Source organism: Bos indicus x Bos taurus, chromosome X (genome assembly GCF_003369695.1).
Source record: "Bos indicus x Bos taurus breed Angus x Brahman F1 hybrid chromosome X, Bos_hybrid_MaternalHap_v2.0, whole genome shotgun sequence".
Lineage (NCBI taxonomy): Eukaryota > Metazoa > Chordata > Mammalia > Artiodactyla > Bovidae > Bos > Bos indicus x Bos taurus.
This window is the reverse complement of record NC_040105.1, coordinates 73,160,640-73,176,997: the sequence shown is the minus strand read 5'-3', so window position 1 is coordinate 73,176,997 and position 16,358 is coordinate 73,160,640. Positions and strand designations below refer to the sequence as shown.

Sequence of the window (16,358 nt, the reverse complement as noted above, 5' to 3'; positions counted from 1 at the left end):
ACTTAGCTGTATATCTTATTTTCTATACTTTCTTTTCAGCCAGTTCTTTCTGGAAGACTTATTGTTTTGTTAAATTAAAGGGGAAAACTCTTCTGATATAAAATTTATCACTTTTAATCTTGAGAAAAACCTATTAAATACTAATATTTAAAGTCTCCCTATTACCAATCTACCCTCAACTCCACTGTCAATTCTGGACAGCTTTTTGTTATTCCAATCTATCAGCTCCCTCTAGTTCAATCCTTGATAATATCTGCTGTTCATTTACTCTATTCCTACTTCTAGGGTTAAACAAGGATGAAAAAAACACTATAAATAAGTTGACTGGCTTCATAATGGGCTCATCAGCTCTAACTTCATCTGGGCCTTTCATCTTGCTAAGCCATCATTCCATCCATGGTTTTAGCCTATTCTTTAGCTTATTATTATTATTATTTTCAGCAAGTGAATACTTTCAATTCTCAATGAATTTCCCATTCTTCCTAGCAGATGATTTTTCTTCCTACCTCATACTAAAAAACATTTTCAAATATGAACTTCCCTAAACTCCCTTGCACATTAAAAGTTCTATTTTCATCTTTCTTTCCTCATTTTTTCCAGTCTCAGAAGAAAACTACATACCCTCTCCTTTCCAAGACTAACCCCTCCCTTGGATCACTCACTTTTCTGTTTCCTCCATGACTTTCGCTTTATTTCCCAATCACTCAGGTTAGAAGCCTTAGAGATTGCTTGAATCCTTCCCAATTCTTTTCATACACAAGAATCTAGTAAACTGCCAAATTCTATCACAAGTGATTTTTCTGTGCCTCTTAAATCCAACTTTTCTTTTCCATAGCTGCTGTCCCACTTTAGGTCTTCTCTTCTGGACTCTTAACGTACCCTCTAATGGGTCAGCCCAACTCTAATATCTCATTTATTCAATGTTTCACAATCCACAGAGCTGCGAAATTTATTTTCTTAACACAAAGATCAAATCACATTTTAAAATACAGATATAATCACCTCATTGCCTTCCCTCATCCCACACCATGGCTTTTACATGCCTAGAAGATGAAGTTGAAAGTATTTAGCACAGCATTCATAATCTGGTCCCAACCTTCCTAGCCAATCTCACCTCCTAATGCATCTTATTTTATTTAATATGTCCTATTAATGCTGGACTGGAAGAAACACAAGCTGGAATCAAGATTGCCGGGAGAAATATCAATAACCTCAGATATACAGATGACACCACCCTTATGGCAGAAAGAGAAGAGGAACTAAAAAGCCTCTTGATGAAAGTGAAGTGGAGAGTGAAAAAGCTGGCTTAAAGCTCAACATTCAGAAAATGAAGATCATGGCACCTGGGCCCATCACTTCATGGGAAATAGATGGGGAAACAGTGGAAACAGTGTCAGACTTTATTTTGGGGGGCTCCAAAATCACTGCAGATGGTGACTGCAGCCATGAAATTAAAAGACGCTTACTCCTTGGAAGGAAACTTATGACCAACCTAGATAGCATATTCAAAAGCAGAGACATTACTTTGCCAACAAAGTTTCATCTAGTCAAGGCTATGGTTTTTCCTGTGGTCATATATGGATGTGAGAGTTGGACTTTGAAGAAGGCTGAGCACCAAAGAATTGATGCTTTTGAACTGTGGTGTTGGAGAAGACACTTTCGAGTCCCTTGGACTGCAAGGAGATCCAACCAGTCCATTCTGAAGGAGATCAGCCCTGGGATTTCTTTGGAAGGAATGATGCTAAAGCTGAAACTCCAGTACTTTGGCCACCTCATGCGAAGAGCTGACTCACTGGAAAAGACTGTGATGCTGGGAGGGATTGGGGGCAGGAGGAGAAGGGGACGACAGAGGATGAGATGCCTGGATGGCATCACTGAGTCGATGGACGTGAGTCTGAGTGAACTCCGGGAGTTGGTGATGGACAGGGAGGCCTGGCGTGCTGCGATTCATGGGGTCATAAAGAGTCGGACACGACTGAGTGACTGAACTGCACTGAAGTGATACTAGGTTCATGCTACACCACACTGCTGCTCCCCAAATATACCATCAGGTGCAGCTATATCCAAATGCAGTGGTTCCTGCTGCAACCTCTGTGAAAGACAGTGTTACTTCAGTATTTTGGAATCCCTAATAGCTCAAATGTGAATTCCTCTGTGAAATCTTCCCCAAACTCCTTAATAGTAATTTATGATTATTTCTTCTGGATGCCTACTAAACTTTATTCATACGAATCATATAGAATTTACCACAGTATATCATAATTATTTGTAGACATATTCATTGTATAATTATCTGCATACATGTCCCTCTCTAGGTTATAAACACTTTAAAGATAGAGATTATGCTGTATTCTCTGTATTTGCCCTACCATCAATATCAAGTCAATAATTGACACTCAGTAAATATTTACTGAATGAATAAATGAATGAATAACTTCCACTTTTCACTGAAAGTCATCAGTCATAGAAAATGGGCTATCCTTCCTTTCATACTTTCTTTAATATATGCACTGAAATCAGAGACAATTTGGGTTTTACTAACTTGTTTAAGGGCTTCCCAAGGTGGCGCTAGTGGTAAAGAACCCCCCTGCCAAGGCAAGAGATGTAAGAGATGCAGGTTCAATCACTGGGTTGGGAAGATCCCTTGGAAGACAGCATGGCAACCCACTCCAGTATTCCTGCCTGGAGAATCTCATGAAAAGAGGAGTCCGGCAGCCTACAGTCTATGCTATGCTATGCTATGCTAAGTCACTTCAGTCGTGTCTGACTCTGTGTGACCCCATAGAGGGCAGCCCACCAGGCTCCCCCGTCCCAGGGATTCTCCAGGCAAGAACATTGGAGTGGGTTGCCATTTCCTTCTTCAACGCATGAAAGTGAAAAGTGAAAGTGAAGTCGCTCGGTCATGTCTGACTCTTAGCGACCCCATGGACTGCAGCCTACCAGGCTCCACCGTCCGTGGGATTTTCCAGGCAAAAGTACTGGAGTGGGGTGCCAATGCCTTCTCCGGCCTACAGTCTATAGGGTCACAAAAAAGTTGGACATGACTGAAGAGACTTAGCGTGCACACAACTTGTTTAAAGAAAAATGCCTTACCTAAGATTTCCTACAATTTGAATTATATAAAGCCTAAGATACTACATTTTATCCATGGTAAAACAAAGTTTGGCAAGGGAACAGAATTTCATAGTAGCTCAAAAATGCCTGTAAATGGTCTCTAGTGAAAACATAGACAATAATACAGACTCAAAATTGGAGAAGGAGCTGGAGTGTGAAGAATCTGTTTAACATAAAATTAACTTCTAAAAGCAAAATGTAAAATGCCAGCAGGGGACACACATTTTTATTAAACTAGCCTTTGTGGAGAAGAAATATGGTAAAAAGCAAAGGTATATTTAAAGTCCATTGCTTTGAGATTTTTCTTCAAATTGGCAATTTAATTATCGACTTTTTTCTTTATATGGTCTCCCCTGGGAACTCTGCCATTCAAAAAATTTTGTCATTGGCAGGGGGAAATTTCCAAATTCAGCCATCAATTTAGTGACCAGTTTTGAGACTCAGATGCTCTTAGTTAAAATTTGAATAGATGACTATGGCATTTGCTTTCACACAAAAACAATAGATACTGCCAAGAAGATTACTATGAACTAGGATGATTTCTGTCTATGTAGACCCATACATGACAACTGGGATAATGGAGTCTTTAAAATTTCCAACCACTTATTTGTGAATGGGTCAGTGAGAAATTTGCTTTCTTGGGCAGCTTGACAGGAAAGTCACTCTGCCTACCTCTTATCCACATACATAATGTATTTGATTATGCACATCTGTTTACCATACTAGGGATTAAGTGCATGCAGAGCAGGGGCATTTCCTTTTAGCTATGCTGTACTGCCTCTGGCTTAATCTGAGTACTTAAAGGAAACTTTACTGATTGAAAAAAAAAAAAAAAAAAAAAAAACAGCAATAAAGTGGCCTACAAAGAAAAGGAAAACTGAATCATACCTTTGAACCAGGTGGGGCTGTCAAACCTAAAAAGGCATACACTGCATTATTTTCTCTGGCTTCAAAGAAGGCATCATAATCCTTGATAAAAAGAAGGCATGAAGAATTAGCAATATGCAACCTTTGTTGGTTGGAAGGAAAAGGGGAAATTAATTTAAAATGATCTGACTGCTTAACATCTTTGGGGGCAGACAGGTTAGTTAACTTCCATAATGCTAGAATTCTGTAAAGAGCAGTCAAGAGGCAAGGCTTATTGGGCCCCAGTTAATGTGGGTTAAAAGATATGCTGTTCTGTGAGACCAGAAATTGATGTCTTACTTCATACTGCATAGAACGTAAGTCTGCCTCAGGGGAAGTAGCTTTCTTCACAGCCCAAAGTAGCCAACTATATGCCAGTAACAGGTTGCTTATTTTTGGTAGGAAACTGTTGTTCCAGTTCACCACTATTTCTCCTGCATTATTTATGCAAATAAAACAAAAATAAATAATTATAAAATAAATAAAATAATAAAAAATAACAATAATTTTAAAAGGTAGAGATGTCTTCAGAACTAATGGATGACCAGATATTAGCTAGGCATGCCCATGGCCATAAGAATAATAAATCTGTGTTGTGTTTGGAGGAAGCGTATGAGATTTTCATGAAATAAGACTGAAAGGGAAGTTCAGTTCAGTTCAGTGACTCAGTCGTATCCGACTCTTTTCGACCCCATGAACCATAGCATGTCAGGCCTCCCTGTCCATCACCAACTCCCGGAGTCCACCCAAACCCATGAGTTGGTGATGCCACCCAACCAACTCATCCTTTGTCATCCCTTTCTCCTCCTGCCCTCAATCTTTCCCAGCATCAGGGTCTTTTCAAATGAGTCAGTTCTTCACATCAGGTGGCCAAAGTATTGGAGTTTCAGCTTCAACATCAGTCCTACCAATGAACACCCAGGACTGATCTCCTTTAGGCTGGACTGGTGGCATGTCCTTGCAGTCCAAGGGACTCTCAAGAGTCTTCTCCAACACCACAGTTCAAAAGCATCAATTCTTTGGTGCTCAGCTTTCTTTATAGTCCAATTCTCATATTCGTACATTACTACTGGAAAAACCATAGCCAAGTAATGTCTCTGCTTTTTAATATGCTGTCTCAGTTGGTCATAACTTTCCTTGTTGACTTGTCATCAACAACCAAGATGGCATACTTGAAATCATCAATCACAAAGTAAAAATTACTTTTGTTTCCCTAATCCATATATAAGTTAAAAATTTAAAGAAAATTCATTAATGATACCAAAATAAAAGCTTTACTACTTTTAAGTAGAAAATAAGGTATTCCTCTTTTTAAACTAATTTCAAACTAAATAAGTAAAACAGCTCACCTCTTTACAGCAGCTTCTTCGTGAACATACTAAAACAATATCACGCTCTGGTCTGTACTTACATATTCACCAATAATTTTTTGGTGAACGACTCATACATTTCCCTCTGAGTAGAAGGCAAATGGCACCCCACTCCAGTACTCTTGCCTGGAAAATCCCATGGATGGAAGAGCCTGGTGGGCTGCAGTCCATGGGGTCGTTAAGAGTCAGATACAACTGAGCTACTTAACTTTCACTTTTCACTTTCATGCACTGGAGAAGGAAATGGCAACCCACTCCAGTGTTCTTGCCTGGAGAATCCCAGGGACAGGGGAGCCTGGTGGGCTGCCATCTATGGGGTCGCACAGAGTCGGACACGACTGAAGAGACTTAGCAGCAGCAGCAGGCAAAACAGGGAAAGGAGTACATCAAGGCTGTATATTGTCACCCTGCTTATTTAACTTACATGCAGAGTACATCATGATAAATGCTAGGCTAAATGTAGCACAAGCTGGAATCAAGATTGCTGGGAGAAATATCAATAACCTCCAATATGCAAATGAAACTACCCTTATGGCAGAAAGTGAAGAACTAAAGAGCCTCTTGATGAAAGTGAAAGAGGAGAGTGAAAAATTGTCTTAAAGCTCAACATTCATAAAACTAAGATCATAGCATCCAGTCCCATCACTTCATGGCAAATAGATGGCGAAACAGTGGAAACAGTGACAGATTTTATTTTATTTTTTGGGGGGCAGGGCTCCAAAAATCACTGCAGATGGTGACTGCAGCCATGAAATTAAAAGACACTTGCTCCTTGGAAGAAAAGTTATGACCAACCTAGACAGAATATTAAAAAGCAGAGACATTACATTTGTCAACAAAGGTCCATCTAGTCAAAGCTATAGTTTTTCCAGTAGTCATGTATGGATGTGAAAGGTGGACTATAATGAAAGATGAGCGCCAAAGAATTGATGCTTTTGAACTGTGGTGTTGGAGGAGACTCTTGAGAGTCCCTTGGACAGCAAGGAGATCCAACCACTCCATCCTAAAGGAAGTCAGTCCTGAATATTCATTGGAAGGACAGATGCTGAAGCTGACACTCCAATACTTTGGCCAACTGATTGCAAAGAAATGACTCATTTGAAAAGACCCTGATGCTGGGAAAGATTGAAGGCAGGAAGAGAAGGGGCTTACAGAGGATGAGACGGCATTACCAACTCAAGGGACATGAGTTTGAATAAACTCCAGGAGTTGGCAATGGACAGGTAGGCCTGTCCTGGTGTGCTGCAGTTCTTGGGGTTGCAAAGAGTCAGACATGACTGAGTGACTGAACTGAACTGAACTGAGAAGGCAAAACACCCCTAGATGTCTAAGATGGATGCAAAGGATAAACAGGAAAAATGACTGTATGGAGATTTGGGGTGGAAGTAAAAGAAAGAGAATGGGTTTGAGGCAATACATTTGAAAAAAACAAGAATTTTAATTGGTTCCTTACCCCACGGTACTGGCTTTCATTGAAAATTTGAGGTGGCAGGGGGTATCCTGTGGCTGGTCGACTGTTTTCAGGTACATTTTCTCTCATCCACTTCCGATTTTCTTCATTGGCTGCAATATCTTTTTCTTCAAATCCTATTTTGTTAGCTTCTAAGAAACCAAGCACATCTTGCTGTTTTTTCTTAATCTAAGACCCAAAGGACAAGAAATTATATTGTTGAACAAACAACTTTTATTGTTTTTATTTTTCAAATTTAATAAAAGTGTGTTAATGAACTAGTAGAAATGAATTCATACATAGATCAAGATTTGTGGCTTTTCAGAACACATGTGGTTTTCCCTCTTTATTAATGTGTTCTCAGTGATGTCTCATAAGAGGATTGAAGAGCTTTCAGTTCACAGATCCTGTTATCAACCTGATTTTCTTTTTCCTCTGAAATTACCACATCTAATCATGTAGAATAAAAGCTAGCTGATGCATATCAATAATATAAAAGGCAATTAACTAAAAAGTATTTACAGACCTCTCTTAATTTTAGCTTGTTGGAAGTCATCCCAAATGACCTGTCTAATTCCTGTCTTAATAAGCATCACATAGCTAACAGAAATGAATCTTAAGAATGTTTCAAGCCTCTATGCCTCAATTTTCATCATTTAGAATAGAAACTGAAGAAGATCTAAGCCTGCTTTTATAAGTTTGAAATGTACCTGTACCATTCATTAGCCCTTAACATGTAATACTAAGGAATCTTAGAGATAATACACTTATTTTGTCTCCTAATTGTTCCTGCTGCTGCTGCTGCTGCTAAGTCTCTTCAGTCGTGTCCGACTCTGTGCGACCCCATAGATGGCAGCCCACCAGGCTCCCCTGTCCCTGGGATTCTCCAGGCAAGAACACTGGAGTGGGTTGCCATTTCCTTCTCCAGTGCATGAAAGTGAAAAAATAAAGTGAAGTCACTCAGCCATGTCCGACTCCTATTGACCCCATGGACTGCAGCCCACCAGGCCCCTCCGTCCACGGGATTTTCCAGGCAAGAGTACTGGAGTGGGTTGCCATTGCCTTCTCTGGCCCTAATCGTTCCTAGAAGGCTTTAAAATAATAAAATTAATATTTTTAGGTTTATTCCGTGATATGCATTTCTTTTAGAACCTTGATCACACATCTATAGTAATTTACCCAAATTTAAAATTTAGCAAACATTTCTGAGCTGCAGAGCACAATCAATAAATATTTCTTCATGGAACTACACTAAAAAGACTCACGGAGCAGGAGCATCAAAAATACAAAATCAAAAGAAAAAGTCTTTTTAATGGAAATCAAAATGAAAAATAAAAAGAAACTTTCATATAGTCAAATTTTCTTTAGATTTGTATCCCCACATACACATACATACATGAATAAACAGAGGTCATATTCTGTTCTTCTAACATGTTTGTGACTACAGGTAATTTTATCTCTCATCACACAACGCCAGGAAAAAAAAAATTCTCAACTTCTCCCAATAGGAACTGAAATCTCTAAAAGATATTTAGATCAGAGTACAGAATGTCCTCCTTTAAAGATCACTTACTGCTGCTACTGCTGCTGCTGCTGCTAAGTCGCTTCAGTCGTGTCCAACTCTGTGAGACCCCATAGACGGTAGCCCACCAGGCTCCCCCGTCCCTGGGATTCTCCAGGCAAGAACACTGGAGTGGGTTGCCATTTCCTTCTCCAAAGCATGAAAGTGAAAAATGAAAGTGAAGTTGCGCAGTCGTGTCCGACTCTTTGTGACCCCATGGACTGCAGCCTACCAGGCTCCTCCATCCATGGGATTTTCCAGGCAAGAGTGGGGTGCTCACAGTGGGGTGCCATTGCCTTTTTTGAAAGATCACTTACAATCCAGCAAAATTTGTAGCCAATTTTTCTAATAGGAATCATATTTCCTTATTAACTTATAAAATCAAACTTTAATTTATAAATGTAACAATACTACACCCTGAATCAGGAAGATCCCCTAGAGAAGGGAATGGCTACCCACTCCAGTAATCTTGCCTGGAGAATCCCATGGACAGAGAAGCCTGGTGGCTACAATCCATGGGATTGAAAAGAGTCAGACATGACTGAGCAACTAAGCACACCACCTTTTGAATTTTGAGGATTGTTCTTGTTCAGTCACTCAGTCGTGTTTGACTCTGACTCTTTGTGACCCCATGGGCTTCAGCACGCCAGGCCTCCCCATCCCTCACCATCTCCTGGAGCCTGCTCAAACTCATGTCCATAGAGTTGGTTATACCATCCAATCATCTTGTTCTCTGTCGTCCCCTTCTCCTCCTGCCTTCAATCTTTCCCAGCATCAGGGTCTTTTCAAATGAGTCAGCTCTTCACAACAGGTGGCCAAAGTATCGGAGCTACAGCTTCAGCATCAGTCCTTCCAATGAATATTCAGAACTGATTTCCTTTAGGATTGACTGGTTTGATTTCCTTGCAGTCCAAAGGAATCTCAAGAGTCTTCTCCAACACCACAGTTCAAAAGCATCAATTCTTCTGCACTCAGCCTTCTTTATGGTCCATTTCTCACATCCATACATAATTAATGGGAAAACCATAACTTTGACTATATGAACCTTTGTCGGCAAAGTGATGTCTGCTTTCTAATACACTGTCCAGGTTTGTCATAGCTTTCCTTTCAAGAAGCAAACATATTTTAATTTCATGGCTGCAGTCATTGTCTGCAGTGATTTTGGAGCCCAAGAAAATAAAGTCTGTCACTGTTTCCATTGAATTTTGAGGATAATCCATGTAAAAGTCAGTAACAGAAGTGATAGAAGGCTCAGTTAAATTAGTGGGTTTTTATCTCCATGATACTAAAGGAGGTGTTCAGTTTGTGTGGAGTGTGTCAAGTAATTTGTTCATGATTTGCATATTTACAAATTTAAGTAGATATACAGATATCCCATAAATATGGTACTTTGAGGCATTTGCCATCCTAACAGATATTTTTAGTGAATTAAGAGTTACTGTTATATCTAACATGCTAAGAATTATACATGGCCCTCGATGACTGTCACCTGTCATGCTTATGTGAGACAGAAAGCAGAGAACCCTTCAGATAAATAACTCTTTGAGGCCTTTCTCACATTATTGAATGTTTTTTTTTTTTTTGTAAATATGGGAGGGTTTTTTTTTTAATTTTATTTTATTTTTAAACTTTACATAATTGTATTAGTTTTGCCAAATATCAAAATGAATCCGCCACAGGTATACATATGTTCCCCATGTTGAGAACACTGTTCTCTATGTACTGAGTTAAGGCTGTAGCCAGGCCTGGTGTCAGTGGTCATTATAGTATAGCTTCAGTGATGTCTTTACCCTCTAATCATTAGCTCTGGATCACAAGTATTTCTTCCATCTTCTGGAACTGCCTAACAAGTAAGTACACATGCCTCCTAGAGTATTCCACATCTTCAGAGGGCTGAACAAAATGGGCTATAATACTTTTTAAAGTAGATTCTGCCCTAGCAATATGAACATTTATCCAGGTTTGAATCTTCAGGAAATGTAAAAAATGTTTCTTAACTTGATATATCTGTAAGTCCATTTTCAAATATCAATTTTACTTCCTACAGGGATGATTTATATCTACAGAGTTAGTGCCTATAGGTACATGCTCACTAAAATATATCCCTACAAAGTGGCTTTGGACAGATGTGACTGAAAGCCATACATTGCTAGAACAATTAGGAACAATTGTTCAGAACAATTAGGAATGGGTATCACAAAGTTTCCCTAAGGAATAAAATTTAAATTTCCTACAGGAAAAAATACTTTGGAGTTAAAAGGTTACTGATATCCTTTTCAACACACAAATGTATTTGCAAGTAGACAATGGCACTGTTCAAGAATTTAGATCAATCTTTTTCAAAGAGCAAACCACACTCCCCACTTCCATCCAAAGAATGCTTACCTGTCAGGGTTTGAGATTTAGGGTATCCATCCCACCAAAGACACAGAGCAGGGCTGCTGAAAAACTGCCTACAGAAAAAATGTGTCTCCAGCTATCCTCAGTAACTTTCCTGTCTGTCAGCCAAAGGTCAAGTTTTGTTTTTGTTTTTGTTTTTGTTTTTTTTAAAGAGGGAAACTGATAAGGTTTCTGCTTTAGAAAGTGTCAGAGTGAATGTTCAAATTCCAAAGGAAGAACAAAGCTTCAATAATCATGCTTCTAATGGGAAAACAGGAGTCTTTTTCATGACAGTGCTGACCTACAATAAAACATTTAATCAAGATGAGATTTTGTCTTGTTTTATAAATAACCTGACATATTTTCTCAGCTGACACTTTAAAGTGAAGATCAACAGAGGTTCCAACTGTGATGCACTAAAATTTAAAATGATTGTCTGACACTGTATTTCATACCTATTCAACAATATTTCTTGGGTGCCTTTTAAGTGTGTAAGAAATTTATGAGGTTCTCTCAAATGTCTAAAGAAAAATAGCAGATTCCCTCCTAAAATTACAATCTAGTGGGAAGGATTAGACATAAATATATTAAAAATTTTAATTACAACAATGGTGTTTAAATATGAAAGTAAAACAACCATACAAAGTGTTTAGGTGAGAGGAGTCAAGTGAATGACAAAGCAAATGAGTGGAAGGAACTTAGAACAGAAAGTAAGTGTTTATTGCTATGAGTGATGCCACTTAGACTAAGCTTAATAATGACTTCACAAATGCTACATACATATCCATCTATACTGAATGCAGTCTCATGCTTACTAAAAGCATAATGTGCTTAGTAAAGCTTAATATAAACAACCAGCTGTGAAAAATGAGCTCACAACTATTATGGCATATTGCACTAGAACAATGAAAAGTACAGTATTATAAAATAAACCTGTATACTTTATAAATGGATGCTCAAAATTTCTATGATTAAATTCTTAATGAATAAACACTTATGTATGTATGCATTTTGTCTTTTTATACAATTTACAATTTGTGACCCAGTCAACTTATGCAAAAATAAATTCAGATATATAGACTCCCTTCAATTGGTTCTATTTGTTTCAAATCTGCCATAAGAGAAGCTGCTCTAATTTGTAGAGAAATAATAAGCTTATATTGGCTTAGCCAGTGCCTAATAAGCATTTAAGAGTGGGGTGAAGGAAGCATGAACAAATAGAATTTAAAGCTGTTGTTTTTTTTTTTTTTTTTTTTTTTAGTCTTTTACTAATCTACTTACCAAATATACCCAAAAGGAAAATCAAATCTGAACCCCCAGTCTGTTTGGCTATAGACCACAGCAGCATTGCCACTGTGTAGTCATTTGGTAACCAAAGAGATCTGCATGCATTTTTAAGAGAATACTGTAATGAGTCCTTAAGCCACTGGCTTCTTACCGCTTAATCTAATGGTGCAACCACAGCAAGAGACATTTGCTTTCAGCTTGCCTGTTTTGCAATATTTTAAAAAATGCTTTGGTCACAATCAGCCATGAAAAACTTGTAATTCATATCTCTTTACCAACAAGTCTGCGACAAATCTAGGTTAAGACTATTAAGAATTTTCTTGTTGATCTCCCACCTCTACCTCTAGCTCTCTGGAGTTCTCCTGACAGATATTCCACAATGTAGCAGCATAAGAGCACAATGCAAGGTTTGCTATTTTATTGCTGCCTGCCATCCCAAAATGCTGTTACTACTTTCTCTTTTAGTTGCACTTTTACCACATTACGTCTAAAGAGATGTTAAGGCCCAAGTAATTTCAGAATTAGAGCCTTGTGTGAAAAGACGAAAGGTAGATATTTAAAGGTACTTTCTCAAAAATAGCTATTACTATGTCTTAAGGTGGTCACTGGAGAAGGCAATGGCACCCCACTCCAGTACTCTTGCCTAGAAAATCCTATGGACGGAGGAGCCTGGTAGGCTGCAGTCCATGGGGTCGCTAAGAGTTGGATACTACTGAGCGACTTCACTTTGACTTTTCACTTTCATGCATTGGAGAAGGAAATGGCAACCCACCTCAGTGTTCTTGCCTGGAGAATTCCAGGGACGGGGGAGCCTGGTGGGCTGCCATCTATGGGGTTGCACAGAGTCAGATACGACTGAAGTGACTTAGCAGCAAGGTGGTCACAGTAAAGACAGTACAGTCACGCCTAATTTTCTGGGTTAAGAAGACTTTTCTTGATCAGTTCTGAATAATCTCATCTATTCAGCCCTTTCATATCTTAAGTTTTTCTCTAGCGTAAGAAGGAACTGTGATGTCTCTTCAATTCCTTCAGACACTGCTCCATGTGTAGATCCAGGAAGTTGTGAAATAAGGAGCACCAATTTGATTCAATTTGATTCAATTCAATTCAATCTTCTGATGCCTGAAACTTTATCATTACTGACTTAGAATGGGCAGGAAGTGTGCATGTTTGAGTGGAAGGAGGGACTGCCTGGAGAGGAGTAGGTAAGGAAACAGTGAAGTTTCTTTGTGTGCCTTAGAATTTTGCACAGAGTCGTCCCTACTTAAACTCTAACAGAAGGTTACACAAAAATGCATCAGCAATGCCCTCCCAAGGTAATCTGAAAACAAAATTTCCAAGCCTTACTGTATGTTATTATTGAGTTAAGCTTTGTGCCAGATAAAGACCTTTAAGGAGAAAGGAAGACTAAGGCTTGTTGAGTGTTTGCTGAGTATCAAATTCTTTGTGAGGCTATGTATACATTGCTCTTGAAATCCTCACAATTCTGAAAGGTTAGTATGATTATTCATTTTACAACAATGGAAACTGAGATTTAGAAAGGTTGACAGACCTGCCTGAGAAGAATGACCTATTAATTGCATGTACCAAAATACAAATCTAAAGCTATCTGGATGCAAAGCCCTGTTCTTTTTCACTACATGTAGTACATAATAGAATTCACAATCTTGCTGGGGAAATGGGACTGACACATATGAGAGAGTTCCTTCTAAACTATGTGATACAGAATAGAAAGACAACAAACCTGAGATATGTTATCTTCCAAATAGCCTAATTTAGTGTATTTGATTTTCCAGGTATTATGGTCTCTTTTCACTTGACCAGTCTAAATTGACCCCACTGAATTCCCAAGTCCACCAATTTGTGGGCTGGCTTGCTTGTACATAGGCAGCATGCACAGAGGAGAACTGAATGGAATATAATGAGGCCTCTGATTTCTTGTTGACTGCACTGAGAACAATGTAGCTCATGTCTCCCCTTTGCCAAGCATTTCATCACTTAATGGTTCTGAGTGGGTGAAGTTGGTATGCAGGGTATATTTCTGTATTTTAAATTTACAAAGAAACAGATAAGAAAGAGCAAGAACATCAGATGCTTCCCATTCTTTATTATTTTTTAAATAAGCAATGTACCCATCACTTTAAAAAAGTCCAACAATCATCTCATACAGCAAAATGATCATAATACAATAAACTACTCACTTGAAAGTAAAAAAAAAAAAAAAAAGCTTTAACTGAGTCAGTAAGAGACAGAGGGACTAAAAGAAAGAGTATCTACAGAGAAAAGTTTCAGATAAGAGAAGGCTTATAAAGATGAGATAATTCAGAACTGAAACTTAATTTAGTCAAGAAAAGCTCTTTTAATCCAGAAAATGAAGGTGGCTATACTTTCACCTCCTGCAGGTTAACTTCAAACCCACATAGTCTTATCAAATGTACATGCCAAGAGAAATGTCTGTTGTTGTTTGGCTGCTAAGTCATGTCCAACTCTTTGTGACCCCATGGACTACAGCTCACTGGGCTCCTCTGTCTAGAGAAGTATTAGCAGGTTAATAAATAATAGACTAACTTGACCAAAGACTGAAAGCCACAGAATCAAAATATATACTGTAATCCTACTGCTGCTACACTGGTTCCCTGTGGCCAATTTCAACCTTACCCCCTACTGCTTAAATTTAAAGTTTCTACATAATGTTTTATCTACCACTATAAAAATATGCATTACTCAGCCACCTTATAGCAGATCAAGCTGCCTTTATTCTTGCCTGAGTTTATTGTGCCAAAGACCTTGAAAAGGTCAGTTTTCATTCCAATCCCAAAGAAAGGCAATCCAAAGACCGTACAAACTACACTTCAGCTGTGTTCATTAAGCATGCTAGCAAGGTAATGCTCAAAATCCTTCTAGCTAAGCTTCAGAAGTACATGAACCAAGAACTTCCAGATGTACGAGTTGGATTTAGAAAAGACAGAGGAACCAGAGATCAAATTGTCAACATTTGTTGGATCATGGAGAAAGCAAGGGAATTCCAGGAAAAAAAAAAAATCTATTTCTGCTTCAGTGACTACACTTAAGCCTTTGACTGTGTGAATCACAACAAACTGTGGAAAATCCTTAAAGAGATACCAGACCACCTTACCTGTTTCCTGAGATCCTGTGTGTAGTTCAAGAAGCAACAGTTAGAACCAGACATGGAACAACAGATTAGTTCAAAATTAGAAAAGGAATACATCAAGGCTGTATATTGTCACTCTACTTATGTAACTTATACACAGAGTACATCATACGAAATGCTGGGCTGGATGAATCACAAGTTGGAATCAAGACTGTGGGGAGAAATATCGACCTCAGATATGCAGAGGATACCACATTAATGGCAGAAAGTGAAGAGCAACTAAAGAGCCTCTTGATGAGGGTGAAAGACGAGAGTGAAAAAGCTGACTTAAAACTCAGCATTCAAAAAACTAAGATCATGGCATCCTGTCCAATCATTTCATGGTAAATAGATGGCAAAAAAGTGAAAACAGTGACAGATTTTACTTTCTTCGGCTCCAAAATCATTGTGGACGGTGAGTGTATTCATGAAATTAAAAGATAATTGTTCTTAGGAAGGAAAGCTATGACAAACCTAGACAGTGTATTAAAAAGCAAAGACATTATTTTGCCAACAAAGGTCCATCTAGTTGTAGATATGTTTTTTTCCAGTAGTCATGTATGAATGTGAGAGTTGGACCATAAAGGAAGGCTGAGCACCAAAGAACTGATGCTTTCAAACTGAGGTGCTAAAGAAGACATTTGAGAGTGACTTGGACAGCAAGATCAAACCAGTCAAGTCCATTCATATTGCTGAAAATGGTAAAATTTCATTCTTTTTCATGCTTGAATAAGATTCTAGTGTACATATATAACACATATTCTTTATCCATTAATCTGTTGATGAACACTGAGATTGCTTCCATATCATGTAAATACTGCTGCTATGAACATTGTGGTGTGGTAGTTTTTTGAGTTAGTGTTTCAGCTGTTTTTGGATATATACCCAGGAATGGAATTGCTGAGTCATGTAGTAGTTTTATTTTTACTTTTTAAAGAAACCTCCATACTGCTTTCCATAGTGACTTTACCAACTTACATTTTCACCAACAGTGTACATGGGTTCCCTTTTACAGAGGAAAAACACACTTTAAAGCACAGACTGTAAGAAGAGAGAATGAAAAACACTGCATAATCATAAATGGATTAATATAAGAAGAAGATACAATGATTGGAAATATATATACACACAACAAAGGAG

The 16,358-nt window shown here is 38.4% G+C and overlaps 1 protein-coding gene across 1 annotated transcript in view; it reads right to left on the bottom strand.

Moving 5' to 3' along the window:
• SH3BGRL (SH3 domain binding glutamate rich protein like) overlaps positions 1–16,358 on the bottom strand; it is a 120,620-nt gene that overhangs the window by 4,343 nt on the left and 99,919 nt on the right. Inside the window, exons 2-3 of the mRNA XM_027533959.1 lie at positions 6,844–7,029; positions 4,003–4,083 (exon numbers count right to left, since the gene is read on the bottom strand). Coding sequence (XP_027389760.1) covers positions 4,003–4,083; positions 6,844–7,029 — 267 coding nt within the window. The remainder of the gene's footprint in view (positions 1–4,002; positions 4,084–6,843; positions 7,030–16,358) is intronic.